Consider the following 23,882-nt stretch of genomic DNA (forward strand, 5'->3'; position numbering starts at 1 on the left):
CTGCTTTTCCAAACCAGCAGCAGCGGCAGTAAACTTTAAATTCTAACATCACAGAAGGGATAGAGAAAGAAGACACAATACAGTACAGCTGGGGGCAAACGCTCTTCTGACAGTAGCAACTTGGGCTGAATAATCTTGAAAACAGAGGATTGTTTTTCATAAATGATTTTTTTTCCCAAATACTGTTTTTATTGCATTTTCAAACAATAACAAATACAGAAAGTTCAAGAAGAGATACATAACAAAATCCCCTTCCCTTCCCTCCTCCCTTCCCCTAGGCAGTAACAGGCGTTATATAGAGAGGTTGGGAATCTCCATAACATTAAGTCTGTCTAGAGCAGTGGTCTCAAACTCAAACCCATTGCAGGGCCACATTTTGGATTTGTAGGTACTTGGAGGGCCTCAGAAAAAATAGTTATTGTCTTATTAACGAAATTTTGCATGAGGTAAAGCTCTTTATAGTTTATAAATCTTTCCTTTTGGCTAAGTCTTAATAATAATAATAATAATAATAATAATATTGTAATTTATAGCTAAAGAGACATATGATCATGAAACTATTTTATTTTACTTTTGTGATTATGATAAACATACCGAGGGCCTCAAAATAGTACCTGGCCCCCGGGCCGCGAATTTGAGACCACTGGTCTAGAGTGAGAATCTCATCTTGTTCTCCAGGTGATATAACAATCCCAAACTTTATAATATGCAGGTAAGGTGTTCCTTCGAAGAGCTGTAAGTTTATATTAATTGACTATGGTCCAGCTTCCCCAATAAGCAGTTCAATTCTGGTATACCTTGCAGAACGCCAATGGCATGTGGGATCTATCTGAGCTACTGTAAACAGAAAGATTGCCAGATGATGTTCTTGATTGCTATATTCCAGGAGGGGCAACATTTAGTAAACAATATTCAGACAACACAGGAAAATGTTTCCCAGTAATGCTGACCAGTAACTGGCCAACTTTTTGCCAGTAGCTCCGCATCAGGGGGCATTCCCACCAGATATGGTGGAAATCTCCGCACTGACCACATCCCCTCCAGCAGAGATTGTTCTGGGTGCCATATATGCGAGACAATAGTAAAGTTTTTTTTATAACCATTTTCAATCAGGTTGGAAGATATAGGCAGTACAAAGAGATTTCTGATTATCAATTTCCAACAGCAATCGTATCCTTTCCAACCCAATTCTCCTTCCCACTGCCCTCTATAGAGATTATGGGGATTCTCTCTGCCCAATAATGCCAAATAGAGCTATTAGCCTACTCTGGATGACCGCTTTGAGTGCTTCCCACAATAGCACAGGCCGAATATCTTTATTTATTTATTTATTTATTTTTATAGCCCGTCCTCCCCAGGATCCCAGAACGAGTCACAAGGACACATACATAAAGTTCTCAGGAAAAGAGATGCATACAATATCAATAACAATATCAAGAGCACAAAAAAACCTGAAGTAGAAAGAAAGCAAAATGTAAAATAAAATAAAGTCTATAAAGATCACTTCATCAGTCCGATCAGTGAAACATGAAGGACCTGACAGCAGAAGACAGCAGGCCAAAGAAAGAAGGCAGGCCACAGAAGATCCATTGATGTCCCCACTGCAGCCGATTGGGAAAAAAAGACGCGGGCTCCACAGTCAACCACCCTCACAAGTTAGTGGAACAGGAAGGAAAGATTATCTCCAATGTAGGCCATCAGGGCTCTCTGCCATCGATGTAGAAAGGAGCCGAGAGCGCCAGGCAGGACTAGGGATATTCGGAGATCTCTTTTGCTATGACTTTACCATGTGTGGGCTTGGAGAGTAAAGTGTCTTGGAAACGCCATTGTGGTCTAGGTCTCTGTTCTAGGCCTCCTCGCAGTGCGAGGAGAACAGGGGCGTAATCGCAGTAAACACTGTTGGCTATCTGACATGAGTGTAGGCTGCGAAGAAGAGAGGCCTCTCCCAACCAGAAATCTATCCTGGAGTAGGGGTTGTGCAAGGGAGAATAAGTATAATCGTTATCAGTAGGGTATACATGATGCCATAAATCCATGAGTCCCGAATGACGCAGCAAGGACTGTAAGTGTTTCCTATCTTTCTATGCATAAAGCACTTTTGAGGTAGAATTATCCCTGACTGGATCGAGGGTCGGGTTAAAATATCCTCCAATTAGAAGAATCCTCTCTTTGTTTCTGCATACTTGTTTTTGCAGAAGAACACACAGCCGGTGGTAAAAGTCTCCCTGTCCATTAGGAGCATAAAGGTTGACCAAAGTATATACCACAGCCCCTAACTGAACCACTAGCAAAAAATATCTACCCTCCAGGTCTCAATATATGTGTTGAACTTGCAAAGGTATACCGCTCGCAAACAGTATCCCCACTCACCACATCTTTTTGTTAGATTTATTGGATGCCATATAGATAACAGGGAACCCAGCATTGCATAGTAAATATTCATGTTTAACCAGAAAATTAGTTTCTTGTATAAACACTACAGTAGCTTTAAGGTGGGTGAGTTCTTTAAACAAGATATGCCGCTTGGTAGCTAAACTAAGGCACCTAACATTCAAGGTCAGAAAGTTCAAATCCCCCTCATCAATGGTCATCAAGATAACTATCTCAAGGACAGCTAGAAAAAAGAATACAGAAAAAAGAGATTGGAAGAAATGCCCCCTACCCGTGACTATAGCGACTATCCCCAATCTCTCCTACTTCCACCAACCTCAGTATACTGCTACCCCCCCTTCCCTTGGCCCCACCATTTCCTCTCCAAACCATTCCTTCCCCCAACTTTTCCATATCCAACCAGAAAGGCAGGGCCCCATATCTAACAAGGCCTGCAATATAGGGGAGAAATGACTGGCCTACATGCCTCAAAGCTAGTATCACCACTCTTGTATCCCCATCAGTCAAACCTGCCATTGCATAGTAACAGCATGCATTCAAACATAAAAAATGCCCCCTCCCCCCCCCAAAAAAAAGGTGGGGGCAAAGAAGAGTCTGCTTTGTATCCAGGCCAGCAAGTAAAAACAACCTGGGCACCTCTCCGTGGCCATGTATTCTCTCTGGTGAAATCAGTTATAATCAATATCCATCAAATTTGTCCATTCAAGAGCCAAATAGACTTGCCGTCTTGCTTGTGGGAGACTTCCATTTATGACCTCTCTGCTGCTGACTGTATGGTCAAACGTCCTCCAGCCCTCGCCATACGCTACCATCTGGGTTTTGGGAGCCGAGAAGTCGCCAGTCGAGGCTTCGCTGGCTGGTCACCCTATGATTGAATATCCAAAGCAAATCGTTCAGCAGAAAATATCAGAGTCCTCCTCCAGAGAATGGATAGTGTGCAGCTTTCCATCTAAGTAAGAGGAGAGTGAAGGGATGGTGCCATTAGTATTTGATGTTTTTCTCCCATAGATATTGTAGGAAGGGCCTTAATTCTGCCTTCTGTTCAGTGTAACTGCCGACAGGTCTTGATGGACCTAAATTTCATAAGTGTCCCATTGAAGGCTTTCCTGATCCCTTGCCGCCCGCATGACCTTCTCTTTGAGCTTATAGTCAGTAAAACAGGCAATAATGTGGTGGGGTTTATTTCCACGTGGTATTGCCAGCACCCAATGGGCTCGCTCAAGGAGGATAGATTCAGGAAGAACTGTTGTTGTAGAATCTGATGGTAATAAGCTCGCTATTGCTTGAACTACCTGGGTGCAGTTAGTGTAATCCCCAAGCTCCGGGACTCCTCTTATCCGAAGGTTGGAATGGCGACTTCTGTTCTCGAGATCTTCAAGATTATCGAGAACATATTTTTGCTGGGTAACTAATCCTTTTTGTATTGGGAGTCCACGAGCGCCATATGCTCATGCTGTTTGTCCAGGCGTTCTTCCTTGTCAGTCACCTGCTGTCCCAGGTCTGATATTGCGCTTCTGAGGTCAGCTGCTAAGGTGGTAAGTTCTTCTCTTAAGCCCTCTTTTACTATGGTGTGCTAACCGATTAGCGCGCGCTAAACGCTAACGTGTGCATGTTAGTCTATGGACGCATTAGCGTTTAGCATGAGCTAATTGGTTAGTGCGCCTTGGTAAAAGAGGGTCTTATTGTTTTTAATGCCTGCCCAAATCTTGTGTAGCATGGTTCGGACCTCTTCCATCGGATCCAACATGGGAGGTGTGACAGAGCCTCTGTCAGGGTCTTCAATTAGGCCTAGAGCTGCGGCCCATTGCGCCTCTCTGGCCACCATCTTGGGGCACTCCTGGCTGCCGGGAGTAAAAGCAAACTCTTGCAAGGTCTGGTACCGAGAAATGGACATCTGTTTTCACCAAGCACAAAAGGCTCTCTTCTTCCATCGATTTATATAATTTAAGCCCATTTGTGCCAATTTTTGATTGCGATAGGGTGCGATAAACTAGGGAGGCATGCAGAGCTTCACTCTCAACCATCCATTCCGATTGATGACATCTTTCATAAATGATTTTCATTAGCAGATAGTTCTCAAAATTGCTTGTTTTTGTCCATATTTGAGAATTTTTAGGATGACTACACATGATATGCTGCCATTTTTCCTAGATGGGCCCACATGGTGAGCATGTTCCACATGAAGCAGTCCCAAGTGTGTACCAAGCTGAAGAGACCACATCAGGGCAAGCCTCAAGGAAGCCTATCAGTTTGTCCTCCACTAGTGAATCTGGTAGGCCTACAGCCTTAGGTTATTCCTTCTCAAGCGATTATCAACATTTTCCAGCTTAACTTTAGCTGCTGTTAGTCTCTCTATCTGGTCTTTCTGCCATTCTGCCTCCGCAACTTGATCTTTCGGGTCACTGGGACTGATAATGAACCTTTAATCTCATATTATCAAGATGCTCATGGGCAACTTTAGTCCTGTCATACTAGCTTTGGATCCTTTTCTCCAGGGTTACTTCTACTGTCATCATTATTTCTGTGGTGATTCCTGCTGTCCAAATGGAGCAGACTAAGAGACTCTGAGTGCCAGGTATCTGCCATTTTGTTTTCCAGTGCCCTCACGTTTTCCTTGTCTTTTTGTGGAGATTTTGCAGCCATTGTAGCAGTTGTCCTGTTAGTAGCCTAGTCTTTTCTGGAATGATATCAAGGTCCTCCAGGATTAAAAGCCTGATTCAGGGGGTAGGCTCAGGAGCTCCACAACTCAGTTTCTTCATGGTGGTACATTAGCTCCAGGATTTTTATGTTTAAATATATTTTTTAAATTTCCAAGTGCGTGCTAGCAAGTGAAACAAAATATAACAGTGTTACATAAGAACATAAGAAGTTGCCTCCGCTGGGGCAGACCAGAGGTCCATCCTGCCCAGTGGTCCTCTCTCGCGGCGGCCCATCAGGCCTAATTGCCTGAACAGTGCCCCTGGCTAATTTTGTAACTGCCTCTAATCCTATCCCTAATACCTACCTCTACTTCTATCTGTACCCCTCAATCCCTTTGTCCTCCAGGTACCTGTCCAGACCCTCTTTGAAGCCCTGTAGCGTGCTCCTGCTTATCACATCCTCTGGTAGCGTGTTCCATGTATCTACCACCCTCTGAGTGAAGAAGAACTTCCTGGTGTTTGTTCTAAACCTTTCCCCTTTCAATTTCTCTGAGTGCCCCCTTGTACTTGTGGTTCCCCGTAATTTGAAAAATCTGTCCTTGTCTACTCTTTCTATGCCCTTCATGATCTTGAAGGTTTCTATCATGTCTCCTCTAAGTCTCCGCTTTTCCAGGGAGAAAAGCCCCAGCTTCTTCAGTCTGTCACTATATGAGAGGTCTTCCATACCCTTTATTAGCTTAGTTGCTCTTCTCTGGACTCTCTCAAGTACCGCCATGTCCTTCTTGAGGTACGGCGACCAGTACTGGACACAGTACTCCAGGTGCGGGCGCACCATTGCACGATACAGTGGCAGGATGACTTCCTTCGTCCTGGTCGTGATACCCTTCTTAATGATGCCCAACATTCTGTTTGCCTTCCTTGAGGCTGTGGCGCACTGCGCCGACGCCTTCAATGATGTGTCTACCATCACTCCCAGGTCTCTTTCAAAGTTACTCACCCCTAGCGGTGATCCCCCCATTTTGTAAGTGAACATCGGGTTCTTTTTCCCTACATGCATGACCTTGCATTTCCCTATGTTGAAGCTCATTTGCCACTTTTTGGCCCACTCTTCCAGCGCTGTCAGATCTTTTTGGAGATTTTTGCAGTCCTCCTTGCTTTCAACCCTGCTGTATAATTTGGTGTCATCCGCAAATTTAATAACCTCACATTTTGTTCCTGTTTCCAGGTCGTTAATGAATATATTGAACAGGAGTGGTCCCAGCACCGACCCCTGCGGAACTCCGCTCGTGACCCATTGCCAGTCTGAGTAATGGCCCTTTATTCCAACCCTCTGTTTCCTGTCCGCCAGCCAGTTTTTGATCCATTGGTGGACCTCCCCTTGCACCCCGTGGTTCCATAGCTTCCTTAGTAGTCTTTCATGTGGTACTTTGTCGAAGGCTTTTTGAAAGTCAAGGTAAATGATGTCTATAGATTCCCCTTTATCCACCTGGCTGTTTACCCCCTCAAAGAAGTATAATAAGTTAGTGAGGCATGACCTGCCCTTGCAGAAGCCATGCTGGCTCGGCTTTAGCTGCCCAGTGTTTTCGATGTGCTCCCAGATGCAGTCTTTAATCAGCGCTTCCATCATCTTTCCCGGGACCGAGGTCAAACTCACCGGCCTGTAGTTTCCTGGGTCTCCCCTTGAACCTTTCTTGAAGATGGGCGTGACATTTGCTATTTTCCAGTCTTCCGGAATCTCTCCGGTTTTTAAGGATAGGTTGCATATTTGTCTAAGTGGCTCAGCTATTTCATTCCTTAGTTCCTTGAGTACCCTTGGGTGAATGCCGTCCGGACCTGGCGATTTGTCGCTCTTTAGCCTGTCTATCTGCCTGAGGACATCCACTTTGCTTACCTCTAGTTGGACCAGATTTTCATCCTGATCTCCTTTTACGATCTCCTCGGGTTCCGGAATGTTGGTTGTGTCCTCCCTCGTGAAGACTGAAGTGAAGAACTCATTTAGCCTGTCAGCTATCTCCTTCTCCTCTTTTACCACTCCCTTTCTGTCTCCATCATCCAAGGGTCCCACTTCCTCCCTTGCTGGTTGCTTCCCCTTGACGTACCTGAAGAATGATTTGAAGTTTGTTGCTTCCCCCGCCAGTCTTTCTTCATAATCTCTTTTTGCTTTCCTAACCACTCGGTGACACTCCTTTTGGTGCTTTTTGTGCTCCTATATATGCACAGTACAACCCCCTTCCCCCAGTCAACGCCCCCCCTCTCCCCCCCGGTTCCCATGCAGAGGTATCAGTCCAAGAGCACACAAGGCAAAAACATAAACAAAGTCACAAGTTCAATAATCTACTCTGAGTAAGACCCATCCAAAAATGTTCCCACATCAAACAAAAGCGATGACCAGGTCCTGTTTCAAGATCACCAAATTGCCTACGTTCCAAAGAAGCATGTATGATCATCAATGATCTCCATTGACTATAAGACAGTGGTTCACTGAACAACCAATTAGACAGAATGGACTTCTTGCCCAACAGCATCACTCTAGCCACAAAAGCAGTCAATCCTTTAGGTTTAGGAGATGCTATGTTATAGAATCCAAAAAGTGCTCATGGGGCTGGAGTCCACTGCCGGCCTCAAAGCGAAGTAGTAGATTGACCCAAACGAAGCCAAAACTGGAGAATGTAGGGCAAGACCAAAGCATATGATCCAATGAGGCGTGAGCCTGAGCACATTTAGGACTGTTATAAACTGGAGTAATACCCATCCAGTAGGTGCGCATGGGCGATAGAGACGTAGAACAATCTTCAGTTGTAGTTCCCAATGAAGAACATTGGAGGACACCTTTCTCAAGTTTTTCAACACTTGCTGTACTTGTTGGGCAGTGAGAGAGCACTGAAGATCCTGTGCCCATGATGCTGCCAAGATATCAAAATTAGGGCCTGGTTGATAATCACGTAAGCCCACATGATAAAATCTAAGAGGTATCAGTTGTTGAGCAGAGAAGCTAAACAGTTCCGATATGGCCTCTCGGCAGTCCTCTGTTGAATGACAAGCACGCAAAGAATGAACATAATGGTGAACTCGGTAATATGCAAAAATATCCATCTCAGGTAAGCCAAACGTGCATTGTAAGGAAACAAAAGAAGCAAAATGTCCGTCTTCAGTATACAATTGGAAGATGTATTGTAATCCTTGAGTGGCCCAACGCCTAAAAGACACACTCTTTAGACCAGGCAGAAAGTCACAATTGCTCTGAATCGGGAGGTATGGAGAAACCACAGATGACAGTTTTAAACAACTATATACCCACTGCCACGTCTGCTTCGCAGGGGCAAAGATAGGGTATTGTGCCGCTACGGAGCGGAGGGCCAGGGCTGTAACAAAGAGCTGATATGATATGGAGATAACAGTGACAGTTCCAGTCATTTATGTGCCTGATCTAGCAGCCCATAACCCCCCCTCTCCCTGGGAAGGTAGCTTCAGGATTTTTATATATCAGATTGTGTACATTATGGATTTTCTGTGTGCAGTTCATTAACAATTTGAGTGAACAGGGGAAAATCTATGATAACATGCCAAAGTGTAGAAGTTTGACAGTGTGCATGATTCCTCTTTTATGGTGTGCGCTTTTTGTTTTAATAAACATATAATTTAAACAAAGAAAAGCTTTTCCAAACTCCACTATGGAAGGAAAGCCAACCCACATGCTGGAATACATACAGTGAGGCCTTTATAACATCTAGAATTCTGAAGGAGCCAAATTTTATACTCATAGGCTTAAATTAAAAACAAAAGTTCAAATTTTTTTCTAATAGAAACATAAAATGTGAAACTTCAACATTGCTATGTTACTGCAGTTTCTTGCCTATTTCAAGGGGAATTTTAAATGTATTACAAAAAAAACAACAACACCCTAAATAGAGGCAAATAGTCTTGTGAAATTAATAATGATTGTAACATGCAAACCATAACATTCTTTGTGTAGCTTTACTGTACATTTGAATCTTTTTGTATTCTGTCTGATATGAATGTTGCGTCTGTATTGTTCCTGCCCTTATTCAAGATTCATTGAATAAATCTAAAATACAGAAGAAATTTAAAACCAAATAGTAGATTTAATTTGAAGGTATGTTATCCTCGGAGTGCTTAAGTAGGGCATAATAAGAAAACGCAAGAATAGTACTGTTTTCTTTGGAAATTTACCAAAACAGAAACTGATTCATTTTGATATGCATAGAATTTGAAAGAAAATTATTAGGAGCAGTGTGTTCTTGCTTTATGTTTTTCTTGATTCATTATTTCTTTCTCATGCCTTTTTTGTTTGTTTTCAGGAACCAGTGAAATCTCGTGCACCACAGCTTCATTTAGAATACAGATTTTATAAACAGCTGAGCAGTGCAGGTAAGCAAACCCCTGTGTTTAGAGGTTGTGTTTTTTGTCTATACTTCAATTCTGTTGTTGCTTTGAAGGAGTTGTACGCATTTACATTTAACACTGGAAAAGCAGCCAAGTCAGCTGAAGCTTGCCGCCAAACTTGTCATTGGTTTAAGCAACATTGTTAAATCACTGCATAATATCCTAACACATAGAGTACAGTTTTGAGTCCCATTGTTAAAATAAAAGGTAAAAACCACCTAATGTAGAGTCACAAAATTAGTAAGATTAGCTTTATTGAAATTCAGGACTCGAGGGCTGCAAACAAGTCAGATAATCAGGATATCCCTAATGAATGTTCATGAGTCTTGCATGCCCACTGAATCAAGAGTATACTAATCTCATTAGGAATATCCTGAAAATCTGGCTTGTTTCAGACCTTGAGGACCAAACTTTGGACAAACCTTAATAAGGTGTTAGGTGAAACTAGTTTGAGGAAGACTGAATATGGCTTTGCTAAATAAGTGATTAGTTATTTGTGCTGCTATAGACCATGAACTTATAACAGCCCTGTGTATTTTTTCTATGAAATTTGTACAATCCTGCTAATATTTGGAACAAGCATGGGTATCACAAAATCTTTGCCCAAAATGTCTCACATTGTGCAGGTATCACAAATGGGGATCATCATGAAAAGCTAGACTTTCATATTTCTCTCCTTTGGGGGTTGATGCAGAAAGATATGCAGTAGAGCTGGTTCAGCACACTGGATCCACTACAAAATTAAGATGAAAAAAATCAGCCACTGGCATTCTACTGTATATGCAATGAGCAGACAAATTACTGACATGTAATTTGCAGCTCATTGCAAAATGTCACACTTCCTGTCAGTGCCTGAGTGATGATTGGCTCAAGTTTTGACAGAAAAAGTGACATAAAAAACAAGCTGGTAGTCTGCACTGGCCCAGTCTTCTGACTGCACCACTCTCCCTGCCCCCTCCAAGATTTAAAAAAAAAATCTTTCCCTAGTAGAGTAGTGCCCCCTCCCGAATAAAAATATTTAAATTCCTGGTGTCAAATGGTTGTACCACCCACCCCTCCCCAAATCCACTCTTGGTTAACAAGAGCAGGATACATTCTTTCTCTTCTGCTTCTGGCATTGCATTCTTTTAAAATGATGCCTCCTGGTACATTTTTTGTATCCGGGGGTGTTGGGATGGTTGGGTGTTGTAAAAAGCTATCTGGGGCAGGGGAATCAGGTTACATAGAAACATGATGGCAGATAAAGGCCAAATGGCCCCATCTGCAGCATGCTCTATCTCCCTAAAAGATCCCATGTGCCTGTCCAACATTTTCTTGAATTCAGTCTTTGCCTCCACTATTTCTACCAGGAGACTATTCCACTTATCTAATACCCTTTCTTTAAAAAAGTATTTCCTATGCTCTCTCATTCCGGAGCTTCCTTTCAAATGAAAGATTTGCCTCATGCATGTTTATGCCACGTAGGTATTTAAACGTCTCTATCATATCTTCCCTCTCCTGCCTTTCTGCTAAAGTATAGATATTGAGATCTTTAAGTCCGTCCCCATACACCTTACGATGAAGACAAACCATTTTAGTAGCTTTTTTTTATTGACTGAAGCCATCCTGTTTATATCTTTTTAAAGGTGTGATCTCCAGAATTGTACATGAGGTCTCACCAGAGTCTTAAACAGGGGCATCAATACCTCCTTTTCCCTACTGCCATACCTCTCCCTATGCACCCTAGCATCCTTCTAGCTTTTGCTGTTGCCTTTTCAACCTGTTTGGCCACCTTAAAATCATCATATACTCTCTCACGCCCAAGTCCCACCCCTCTTTTGTGCACAAAAGTTCTTCACCCACTAAACTGTACTGTTCACTCAGGGTTTTGCAGTCCAAACGTACAACCATTAAATCGTAGCTGCCAAATTTCAGACCATTCTTCAAGCTTTGCTAGGTCCTTCCTCATGTTATTTACACTATCAGGGGTGTCTACTATGTATATTGCAGAGTTTGGTATCATCTGCAAAGAGGCATACGACTTAAACATCTTTTGTGCTTGTGTTTGTTCTATTATTTGTTGTTTTCTCCTCAATTGTGGCCTTGGAAGAATTGAGTAGAGACATTCAGAAACTTTTACTATTGAATTGGATTGAAACCATGCAGGGAACAGGCAGATATAGAGATTAAATTGCTTAATTTGTTACAAATATGGTAGATCTCTGTTTTCTTTGGATTGTATTTCTTGCATAGCTAAAACAAGATCAAATCCCATTTGATTTGAACATGACTTATGCTAGTGCTTATTTAATTTGACATAAAACTAGATTTTGGTTTTGATCTTATAGTTTTTCATTCTTTTACTACTAATCATTTCTAAATTGCTGCTAGACCTAAGTAGCGCTATACTCTTGACATTTTTGCAACAACTGAAGTTTGGATGTTATCCACAGATACTCTTTTTATTAATGAACTTTGTCCACCCTAGTATGTTATGCATTATCATTGGGAAAAAAAACTGTATGTGGAGATGGAGGGATGATATGTTGACCTTAATCCTGTAGCTAATCAGCAAAGATTATTTTCACATTGGTAATGTTCTATTTAATCTAATCTAATCTAATCTAAACCTTAAGTTTATATACCGCATCATCTCCATGAGAATGGAGCTCGACACGGTTTACAAGAACTTAAAATAGTGGGTAGAGAAGAAGAAAAAGGATTACATGAACTTATGTGTAGAAGGGGGGAGAGAAAGGGGGGAAGGATAGAGCTACAATTTGCTGAAAAGCCAGGTTTTCAGTTGTTTGCGGAATAACTGAAGGGAGCTCAGGTTCCGCAGCGGGGTGGTGAGGTAGTTCCAAAGACCTGTGATTTTGAAGAGAAGGGATTTTCCCAGTTTGCCTGAATAGTGGATGCCGCGTGGAGAGGTGAAGGCTAGTTTAAGCCTTTGGGCAGTTCTGGTCACAGAATTGGCCCAGTACCTTTTCATGGTTCATAGCAAGGCAGAACATGATCATGGGGGGGGTAGTATGATGATGTACCAAAGAGTTTTACAGCAGTATTTTGTTCTAACTGAGTGTATATGAGCAGGATCAACGCAAAGGCATCTGACATCTTAGGTGAACCTCAACTGTCTGCCCTCTCTTAACCCCATGAGTGTCTTAAAGCTGTATAAACCCCCTGTAGTCCAGCATCTCCCCTTCTTTAGCCCTCCCTACCCCACTTCAGGTAGTCAGCTCCCCCTTCTTCTTCCTACCTGCTTCAGTGGCAACTGACTCCCATTATATCCTTTACTCCCTCTACTCCCAGGGGTGTCTCAAGGCCATACTTCTCTCAGCTTGTAGTTCATTATCTCTTTCCTGTCCAACCCACACCAGATGGCTAACAGTGACCCCCTTTACACGTTCAGCCCCCAGGAACAGCTCAAGGCTATACTCCACCACCCCACCAAAGTGGATAGCATACCTCTTCCTCTTTCTACACCACTCCAGTTGGCCAGTGACCCTCATACTCTCTACTCCCTCTACCCCACCCAAGGTGACTCAAGGCCAATTTCTTTTCCCCACAGTATATCTCTGTATCCCTTTCCTACCAACCCCAGAAGGCCAATGACAGTGACCCCCTTTACACTTTCTACTCCTTCAGCCCCCAAGAACGGCTCAAGACTGTACATTCCTCCTTTAATCCAGCATCTTCTTTTTCCCTTCTTCTCTCCCCCTACCAAGGTGGACAGCACACTTCTTCCCAGTCCTGGTCATCTTTTCGCAATTTCTGGTTGCACTTCTTTCTGTTATGTGCTCTTAACTGTGTTTCAAGGGCCTTATCCTTTGGCTGTTTTTCTCTCCTCCACTTTCTGCCCTACATCCAATTTTCTCCTAAATGTGGGTAGATAGCTTGTAACTGGCCTAAAATGCAAATTAATTCTAAAGTTGACCAGCAAATGGTCCTACCCTTTTCCCCTATCCCCCCACAGCGTCCTGCATTTCCCCTTCCCTCCTCTTCTCTTCCTTCTACCCTCCCACATCTCCGTCTCATCTCTCGAGTCTCTTTCCTAATCACCTCCACCAGGTCCAATGTCTAATCTCCCTTCTCCTCTGTCCCTTGTCCAACATCTCCCCTCTTCCCTCCTTCTTACTGCTGCCTCTCTTGCCACACCTCTTCCTGGGCCACTATGAAGGTACTCAGTGCTAATGTGAGGTTTTACAGCAGAGGTTTACATTCAAGCGCTGACAGGCCCTTCCTTCCCCTTAATATATGAGTGCAGGGTTCTACTAGAAGTTCCCACAGCTACTCAAGAAGAGAGAGCAACAGTGGCAGCAGGGCAAAGGACAGGGAATAGAGGGTACTGGTATGGGACTAACATAAGGAAAGGGACATAAAAGGAAGCTTTCTCTGGTGTGCTGTCACTTTAAACAGATGCCTTCTTCACTTAGTGATAAGGCCAGCCTTGCATATGGACAGGGATCCCCAAACTCAATCATTGAGGGGCAAAATCCAGTCTGGTTTTCATGATTTTCACAATGAAAATATGAGATTTTATCTAATCTAATCTTCTATTTATGTGTCGCACATACCTACTCAGGCTCTAGGCGACATTAAGAGAGGGGTTGAAAGGCGATCAGGAGGAGGGAATAAAAGGGGGCCTTGAAAGGAGGAGGTAAGAGGGGGCTAGAAATAATTGTTGTCTAGGAGCTCATCTAGCGAAAGAGGTGGAAAGATTCATTTCTGAGTAGTCAAGTAGGTTCAGTTGTCAGAGGAAGGTATACACTGCCTCTGTTGTATCCATATAGCTCATACATATTCACTGTGGAAATCCTGAAAAGCTGAAAGGATTGTGGCTCTCAGAACTTTTGAGGAGGACCAATCTAGAACCTATTACTGTAATCCAGCTGTGACAAAATTAGAACAGAAATCAATATTATAAGGCCATTAAAGTCCAAATATGGCTTGATAGCTCTGTAGGGCCACAAAGGAAGCTCACGTTATCACTGCAGTCTGTGAGGCTGAGCGAGTATGGCTCAGGTAGCAACCCAGTGCAGAATAAACGACTCTTTAAGACTGGGACACTATAGCTGCCTTATTGTGGTGTGCTTTTATTACTTAATACAGTGTTTCTCAACAACTTCAAGCCAAGCGCCCCTTAAGTCTAACAAATATCAACCGAGTACCCCTGACCACTGACTGTCCAAGCTCTGCCCAAGCTCCGCCTCAGATCCTGCCCCATAATAATAGAATTGTAATGCAATTTCTTCCATTCATTTTTCATATACACACAGCATATTCTTATTAACAATAAATAATGGTTTCCACAAAATTAAACTACACAAAACACACTGTATGCAGAGAAAAATTTAATTACTTTTTATATTCTGGGGGGAGGGAGTTTCAAAAAGGTCAGGGCAGATGACTAAAATATGCAATGTCACCTCAGTAACTGCTATAGAAAAAATAGACAAAAATAGTGCAAAATATAGACAGCAGATATAAATTCTCAAAACTGACACATTTCAATCACTAAATTGAAAATAAAATAATTTTCCCTACCTTTATTGAATATAAGAATTGCCGCTGCTGGGTCAGACCAGTGGTCCATCATGCTCAGCAGTCCGCTCACGCAGCAGCCCTTAGATCAAAGACCAGTGCCCTGAGTCTAGCCTTACCTGCGTACGTTCTGGTTCAGCAGGAACTTGTCTAACTTTATCTTGAATCCCTGGAGGGTGTTTTCCCCTATAAAAGCCTCCGGAAGAGCGTTCCAGTTTTCTACTACTCTCTGGATGAAGAAGAACTTCCTTACATTTGTACAGAATCTATCCCCTGTTAACTTTAGAGAGTGCCCTCTCGTTCTCTCTACCTGTCTTTATCTACTAAGTCTATTCTCTTCATTATCTTGAATGTTTCAATCAAGTCCCCTCTCAGCCTCCTCTTTTCAAGGGAGAAGAGGCCCAGTTTCTCTAATCTCTCACTGTACGGTACCTTCTCCAGCTCCTTAACCATTTTAGTCGCTGTTCTCTGGACCATTTCGAGCAGTACTGTGTCCTTCATGTACAGCGACCAGTGCTGGATGCAGTATTCCAGATGGGAGCATACCATGGCCTGATACAGCAGCATGATAACCTTCTCCGATCTGTTTGTGATCCCCTTCTTAATCATTCCTAGCATTCTGTTCACCCTTTTCACCACCACTGTGCATTGCGCGGACAGCTTCATTGACTTGTCGACTAGTACTCCCAAGTTTCTTTCCTGGGGGGTCTCTCTGAGTACTGCACTGGACATCCTGTATTCGTGTATAAGATTTTTGTTACCAACATGCATCACCTTAAACTTATCCAGGTTAAACCTCATTTGCCATGTCGCAGCCCATTTCTCGAGCGTGTTTATGTCACGTTGCAGGTCCTTGCAATCCTTCTGTGTCTTCACTACTCTGAATAATTTTGTATTGTCTGCAAATTTAATCACCTTACTCGTCGTACCAATTTCCAGGTTGCTTATAAATATGTTGAAGAGCACGGGGCCAAGCACCAAACCCTGCAGCACTCCACTCGTGACACTTTTCTAGTCCGAGTACTGTATTGTCTGGTGATTTTATTTTTCTAGTCATCTTTTCACAATTTCTGGTTGCACTTCTTTCAGTTTGTGCTCTTAACTATGTTTCAAGGGCCTATTGGCTGTTTTTCTCTCCTCCACGTTCTGCCCTACATCCAATTTTCTCCTAAATGTGGGTAGATAGCTTGTAACCGGCCTAAAATGCAAATTAATTCTAAAGTTGACCAGCAAATGGTTTTTTAATATTTTTATCTCAATATGCATATCTGTTATATTCAATGAACATGCATATGAGATAAATATATGCATATTGAGATAAATATATATAAATATTTTCTGGTCAATTTTAGAATTAATCTACATCCATCTTTGGCATTACCTTTTAACATTCAACTTTTTTTTCCCATTTTTCTGCTTTCTTCTCAAAATCTTTTACATGTCTTCCCTTCCTTCCTATCTCTCTCTTTTCCCATGATCTGGCATCTTTCCTCCCTCCTCTCGGTGGTCTGACATCTCTCTTCTTCCCTTCCTTCCTCCCCCCCGTGTAATATTTCTTCCTTTCTGCCTCCTTCCCAGTTCAACATTTCTCTCTCCATCCTCCAGTCCAACATTTTTCTGCCTCCTGCATGTTTTTTCTCCTCTGGTCCTCATTCCCTTCCCCAGTCCTCATTCCCTTCCCCAACCAATATCTCTCCTTCTATCTCCCTCCATGAGTCCAACTTTTTACTCTTCCCTCTCTCCCTTCCCCTGAGTATGACATTTCTCTTTCTCTCCTTTCTGCCATCTCCATCCAACATCTCTCCTTCTCTCTCTCCAATACTTCCTGCCTCCTGCACACTTTCTCTCTCTCTATCTCCTTGCCCCTTGCCTCATATGTGACATCCCTCCTTCCCGTCCCCTAGTCCATCTCTCCCCAGCCCTACTCACAATTAATAAGCTCTCTCCCCATGCACCATGTCCACTTCTCCTCCACCCCATGCCAATTTCTCCCTCTCACCACTCATTCCTCCTGTAACAATTTTCCTTCCTCCCCTTCTCCCCAACCCCATTCACAACTAACATGCTCTCTCCCTCCCCTCCACCCCATGTCCATTTCTCCCTCTCTCACCACATCCCTCCTGTAACATTTTTCTTTCCATCCCTCCCTCCCTCCCTCCGTCTCCCCAACTAACATGCTCCCTCTTGCTTCAATGGGTTAACGACAGTGATTCATACATGCTGCTTACTGCTAACCCAGAAGCCTCTCTCCTCTGTCACATCCCTCCTGAGTAGAATCAAGAAGTTTTGACAGAGGGCGGGACCCAGCAGAGGAGAAGGTGGGACCCAGCAGGGAATGTGTAGGAATTGCTGCCACTAACCTGTTGAAGTAACAGAGTAATAATAATAATAATAACAGCTTATATACCGCAATACCGTGAAGTTCTATGCGGTTTACAAAGATTAAGCAAAGGTACAAATTGATTGACTTTAAGAGGGGAGGAAGAAAGAGGGTTAATAGGACAGGAAATCCATTTTTGAGGAGAGAGTGATCAATAGAACAAATTAATCGCTATAGAGGGGAGAGAGAAGAGAGGATCAGTTGTCTAGATACTTTAGGAACAGGTGTGTTTTCAGACGTTTCCTAAATTCCTCATAAGTAGTGGGCGAAAGCAATTGTTCTAGGTCTTTACCCCATGATGCTGCTTGGTGCGAGAGAAGATGTTCATGGTGTTTTTTCAGTTTACAACCTCTCACTGGGGGGGAAACGAAGTTGGAATGTGAGCTTCTCTTGTGTCTGTTGGCTGAAAAGACGAAAAGGTCAGTTATATATTTAGGGGCAAGTCCGTGTAGTGCTTTGAAGCAGAAGCAGGCAAATTTAAACTTTACACGCGCCTCCATTGGCAGCCAATGCAGCTGCCGGTAGTAGGGTGTCACGTGGTCAAACTTCCTCAACCCAAAGATCAGTTTGACCGCTGCATTTTGCATCAATTGTAAACGCTGCATGTTCTTTTGGGAAATTGCTAAATAGGCGATGTTACAGTAGTCAAGTAGACTCAGTACGAGGGATTGGACTAGGGTTCTGAATGCCGCTGTATCGAAATAATAGATCTGAGTTTCCAGAGAGTGAAAAATCCCTTTCTGATCAAGGAGTCTGATCAAGTTAGGCACTGATCCAAAGTTACACCTAGTATCTTTATGGTAGGTTGGATAGGGTAATTAAGATTATTGATACATAGTGGTGATTTGGTGTCAAGCGGATGTGGCGAAGCAATGAAGAAAGTTGTCTTTTCTGAATTAAATTTGAGCCTAAAGGTTGTCATCCAGTGCTCCATCACGTTTATGGCTTCTGAAGCTTTAGGAATAGTTTCAGAGATAGAATTAACGAATGGGATGATGATCGTAAAATCATCTGCATAACTAAATAGTTTTATCCCTAACTGGGTTAGCTGTGTGCCTAGCGAGGACATGTAGACATTGAAGAGCAATGGAGATAGCGGAGACCCTTGTGGCACACCGGATGGATTGCTCCAGGTATCTGAAAGTTCATAATTAAAACATACTTGATAAGTGCGGGACATAAGGAAGCCACGAAACCAATTCAGCACCTCGTCCCTGATACCAATGGCGTCTAGGCATTGCAGCAGTTTCCCGTGGTCTACTAGATCAAAGGCAGAACTCATATCGAATTGCATAACCAGGGCATTAAGGCCCTTACTAAACAGTAAGGGCCTTATTGTCTAAACAGTAGGCGCAGATTGTCTAAAATAGCCGCAATTACTGTCTCAGTACTGAATAATGGTCTAAAACCGGATCGAGTTTCATGTAGGAGAGAGAACTGATCCAGATAATCCATCAGTTGGGTGTGTACCAATCCCTCCATAATTTTTACAATAAACGGAATGGATGCTACTGGTTTGTAGTTGGATATTATAGCTGAAGATTCTTTTCGATTTTTTAGAATTGGGGTTATTATTATGTGACCATTATTAGAGAGGAACTTCCCAGTTTTTAGATTATGAGCCAAATATTGCATCAACGATAGTTTAAATACTAAAGGTGCCGCTTTCATGATTTTTGGGGGGCATGAGTCTAGAACGCAATAGGATTTAGAGTATTTGTTATATAGTCTGTTGTAATTGTTCCACTCTAAATCTTGAAAGGAGCTCCAGATCATGTCTGCCGGTGTATCATTTCCTTGGGTGATAGGTATCGGATGATCACTAGGGTCGTTTGTTGAACAATGAATTCTAAGGTTTTTAATTTTCGAATCGAAGTGTAGTGCTAAGTCATTTGCAGAGGGTAACTTAGAGTTGTTTGTGGGTGTGGTGTAGCGAGCGGTGTCAAATAAATTTGTGATCAGGTTGAATAGCTCTTTTGTATTGATTCCTTGTGAACCATTACAAGATGAGTTGATTTTAATTGAGTAGAATGCTTTACGTTTGTCTTTTATCATTTGCTTGTAGATTTTTATGTTAGCTCTCCATTTGTTACGGTCTGTTAGTTCTCCTATTTTTTTCCAAGTTCTTTCTAGTCGTCTAGCTAGTTGTTTCAGTTTTAGAAGTTTGGTGTCAAACCATTTGTTATATTTATTTGCATTGCTTTTGCTATTGCGTATAGGGGCGATTTTATCTAAAATGGATGTGCTGGTTGTCATCCAGTGATCCCAGAAATCGATTCCTTCTTCTATCTCTGATTGCAATTCATATTGTGACCAGAAATCTATTGGATTAATATAGCCTCTGGTATGATGTTCTCTTTTTAATATTGGGTGTATTTTAGATTTAGAATAAGACCAGATTAGCTTGAAATAATAAGTAAAATGATCAGACCAGATATCATGACACCAGGTGCCTTTACGTATAGAGATGGCAGGGTTTGGGATGTCCTTTGTGGACATGGCTACCATATCTAACTGATGGCCTTTTTCATGTGTTTGTGTGGGTAGAGGGAGGTTGTAATTGAATAGGGATAGAAAGTTTTTAAACTCTTTCGCGTTTGTATTGTCCTCTTCATCTAGGTGTAAGTTTATGTCTCCTGCGATGATATTGTAAGAAGAACCGAGTTAATTGTTTAGGACAAATGCACAGAAGTCTTCTTTGGCTTTTGGCCAGCTTTTTGGTGGGACATAGAATAATATGCATGATAGGGATTCTTCTAGATGACGGTTGCTAATTTTACAGCTAGAATTTCTAGTTGGTCGGTCATTTTGGAATCTAATAGTTCAAACTCAAATCCATCTTTAAGAATAATTGCTAGACCTCCTCCTTTTTTTCCCCACGCGGTTTAGCGTAAGGATTTTAAAATTGTCTGGTAGGAGGTCAATTATTATTGGATCATCTTCTGATAGTAACCATGTTTCAGTTAGTAAAAGGCAGGCTATTTGCTTGTTAATGATCCAATCATTAATTAGGAAGGCTTTATTCCTGACAGATCTAGTATTAAGGTATGCACAGGGGACAGATGTGGGTGTGATAGGTTTGGTAGCGGTATTGGTTTTGATGGGTTTTACTTGCCTTATCTTTTTTTAAGGGTTCGTTGGTGTCTTCTTTTATTTGAGATAGCAGTAATGTAATTTGTTATGTTTTCTTGTGGAATAGAGATGTGTAAAAGTGAGGTATCCGGGTAGTTGATTGATTGTGATTGTGGGTGGAGGGAGTTAACATCTTTGATGTTGCCAATTAGCAGACAGATCAGGAAAATCAGGAGGAGATTCATGTTTGCAGGGTATGGTATTTCTTCCTAGCACAGAAGTGTAATGGTTTTCCTGTAAATTCTTGAGTTATTGTTTGTATGGTTGTTGACTGGATTGGTATAGGTTTTGAAGGTGGTCCAAAGGGATATAGATCTTAAGCAGTTCTACGACAAGTCTCTAGTAATTACACATGCAGCTATCAGTTACTCATGCATTTAACAGCTATTTGTGTCTCTGATGATAACATATGCCTCAAAAATTCCTAAGTAGTCCTAATTCAAGACTTCACCAATTACACATACATCTAGTGGTTAAATTTTCATCTAGCAATTGTATGACTCTGATGGTAACATATGCCTAGAAGTTACATATGCAGGCAGGCAGTTCTTAATCGCAGGATCGGGTCGATGGGCTCTCTGTAGTGGCGATGGCTGATCCCGCTGCTTGGAAATAAAAAGCAGGTAGTTATTGGGCGGAGCACAGATACTCGGCAGAATCGGGTCGATGGTCTCCCGATAGTGGTGGCTGATCCCTCTGCTTGTTTTTAAAAGAAAGCAGAGTAGTGTGGGAGAAGCAGGGACCAAGACTGCAAAATTAATTGCAGGGGTAGTGACAGTGATGACAGTTGCTCCACAAGGGGGTTGAAGAGGGAGAGTAGAACTACACAGTGCTGCATACCACCCAACCAGCAATTCACGTGCCCCTAGGGGTATGTGTACCACATGTTGAGAACCTCTGACTTAATACACTGGAGGGATATATTAATGTAGCATTTATACAGCACCCTAAGTCAGAACAGTTCACAACTTCCATATATAATTATGCTTACTATCTAAGAGATTGAAGATATAATGACTTGTCAAAGTTCACAACAAATATCCATAGTAGAGGCAGGATTTGAACTCATTAAAGGAAATTTATTTCAGCATTTACGTTGCACTGTACACCAGGGTGTTTTATAATATATGCAAGATACAAATTCATGTCTTGAAGAGTATAGATACAAATTTGCAAGCTGTATTAAAGTGATATATATCTGCTGAATTTTCTTTTAAGACAAGTTGTGACAGAGCATGGTTTGTTTTTATAAATGTCTTTTATAATGATTGCTTATGGGTTGACCGATGCATCTGAATCCTGAGGTCAGCTGAACCATATTAGACAGTAAAGGGCCTTATTATTGCATCTCTTGGAAGGCGGTGGGGGTTAAAAGTAGTAGGATGAGCAGGTCCTTGGGTTCTAGTAATTTTGTGCATAGTTGTGATTTTTTGTATCAAAGTATTTTTGCAGTTCTCGCATAAAGTTTGTGTTATTTAGCATGACAAAGTATACAGTCTCTGAGAGTACTTACCACCCTAATAGGAAAGAGAGACTTACTGGATGTTACGCTCTTAAAAAAAAGGTTATATCAATGGAGTGATCACTTCACACTTCCCTTGGATTTTGAGAAAGAAGGTGATTGCTTCCACTAGGATATTTCAAGAGTATTTGCACTGAGAGAATAAAGGGGAAAAAGTAGAAAAAAATATCTCCATTCAATGCAAGCCATCCTAGGAGAGGAAACTTTAGCAGAGATGAGAGTATGTCTTAATCTATCATTAGTGGTCTAAGTGTTTAGGGAAGAGAGTAGAGGGGAAATAATGATTTTTGTTTAAAATGAGACATTTCTCTCTAGCAGAGGGAACATGTTAATGGAGTTTGCAACTCTCATTTCACTGTCAAAATAACATCCATACCTTTATTTATATATAATTATTTTGTTTTTGTTTTCATTTCATCAAGCTAGCATCCTTTGGGAACTTTTCTCCAATGGCAAGATGCTAACAGGGTGAGAAGCCAACAGAAATACAGTAAAGAAGCTCTGTAACAATGTGTCTGTATTTGAACCCAAAGCAAAATGGTTGTTTAATCTCTTGAAAAAAAAAAATGCTAGGACTTCATGAGCTATGATTATAGTATGAGGTGGCAGAAGAGCATGTTATCTTGAGCCTTAAATTGTCTATTATCATGCAAGCTGAGTTCTACTGTAGAGTAGATTTTCTAGCTACACAATAACTTCCTTCTCATTTGAGTTTACTGTTGCTAGAAAAATATTCCAGGCATATTTCAGAACAGAATGCATACTGACTTTAATCTCTTTCTAGCCTAAGGTTCTGAGAAGACTATAAAATAATTTTTTCTGAAAACTAAACTTTTACATTCCGATTGAAAATCTGACTGTTTCTCTGAATCTGGGGTCTCCCTGTGTGACAGTCAAGAGTATTAAATTATCAGTACAATCCAAAAGATTGCATTTATTTTCAAAGAAAGATCTCTTAAGGAGTGAAAAGCAGTATTCTTATGTGCTGCACAATGCCAGACTAAAAACCAGGGAAGCCCAGTTCAAATCCCACTGGATCTGCTTGTCATCTTGGGCAAGTCACTTAATCCTCTGTTGTCTCAGGCACAAATTTAGATCATGAGCCTTCCAGGGACAGAAAAATGCCCACTGTACCTGAATGCGCTCTGCTTCAATAGCTTTGGGCTTGGGTAAGAAGCTTATTCTGTAGCAAAGACAAAGGATTCTGTACCATAGCTGTTACTTCCCATTAGTCGTGAATCTGCAGAACAGTGTCACTCAAAACTCTGAACTCCTCCCTTTCTGCAGGGGAGAACAGTTCCCTCTTCAGTTTTTCCTTCTGCAAGCAAACTCAGATGGTGTTTTCTGCTCTGCTTTCTTATTATTTTGGGTATTTCTGCCAGATGGATTCGCATAACAGTTTCGTCTTCCTACATTGCCTGTGGTAAACAGCCCCCTATCTCAATCGCAGCACATTCAATTAGAATTGTGACTGCTTCCTGGGCTGTTTCACCTGATGAAATTTATAGAGCCCTCTCACCTCCTGTCCCGGGCAACTCTAACAGTTCTCATCTCCCTCCCACCTGGCAGGAGATCACGTGATGCAGTTACGTGTTTCTGCATTGCTCAGATCTTCCCACTACCAATAACCCTAATTTTTTCATTTATCATGAGCTTTCAAGTGGAATTTGGAATTGAAGATTAATTATACTCATATATGGACAAATTTGTGCACAAGCAGGGTGTTAATATGGTGGCTAAAGCAAAAAAGACAGAGAGACAGCACCTGGGAGATGACAAGATGGCAGAGGGCCCCTCAGTAGTACCTGCCATGATCTTGGAGACCCAGATAGAGCAGCTTACTGCTTGCATGTTGTGCACTGTTGAATCCAGACTGAATAAAATATCGGTG

General features: G+C 42.0%; 1 protein-coding gene across 6 annotated transcripts in view; it reads left to right on the top strand.

Moving 5' to 3' along the window:
- Window positions 1-23,882, top strand: part of CSNK1G1 (casein kinase 1 gamma 1) — a 255,154-nt gene that overhangs the window by 86,879 nt on the left and 144,393 nt on the right. For all 6 annotated transcript variants that reach the window (XM_033919970.1, XM_033919969.1, XM_033919968.1 and 3 more), the window contains one exon: window positions 9,350-9,419. In XM_033919970.1, coding sequence (XP_033775861.1) covers window positions 9,350-9,419 — 70 coding nt within the window. The remainder of the gene's footprint in view (window positions 1-9,349; window positions 9,420-23,882) is intronic.

This window comes from Geotrypetes seraphini, chromosome 14, assembly GCF_902459505.1.
Source record: "Geotrypetes seraphini chromosome 14, aGeoSer1.1, whole genome shotgun sequence".
NCBI lineage: Eukaryota > Metazoa > Chordata > Amphibia > Gymnophiona > Dermophiidae > Geotrypetes > Geotrypetes seraphini.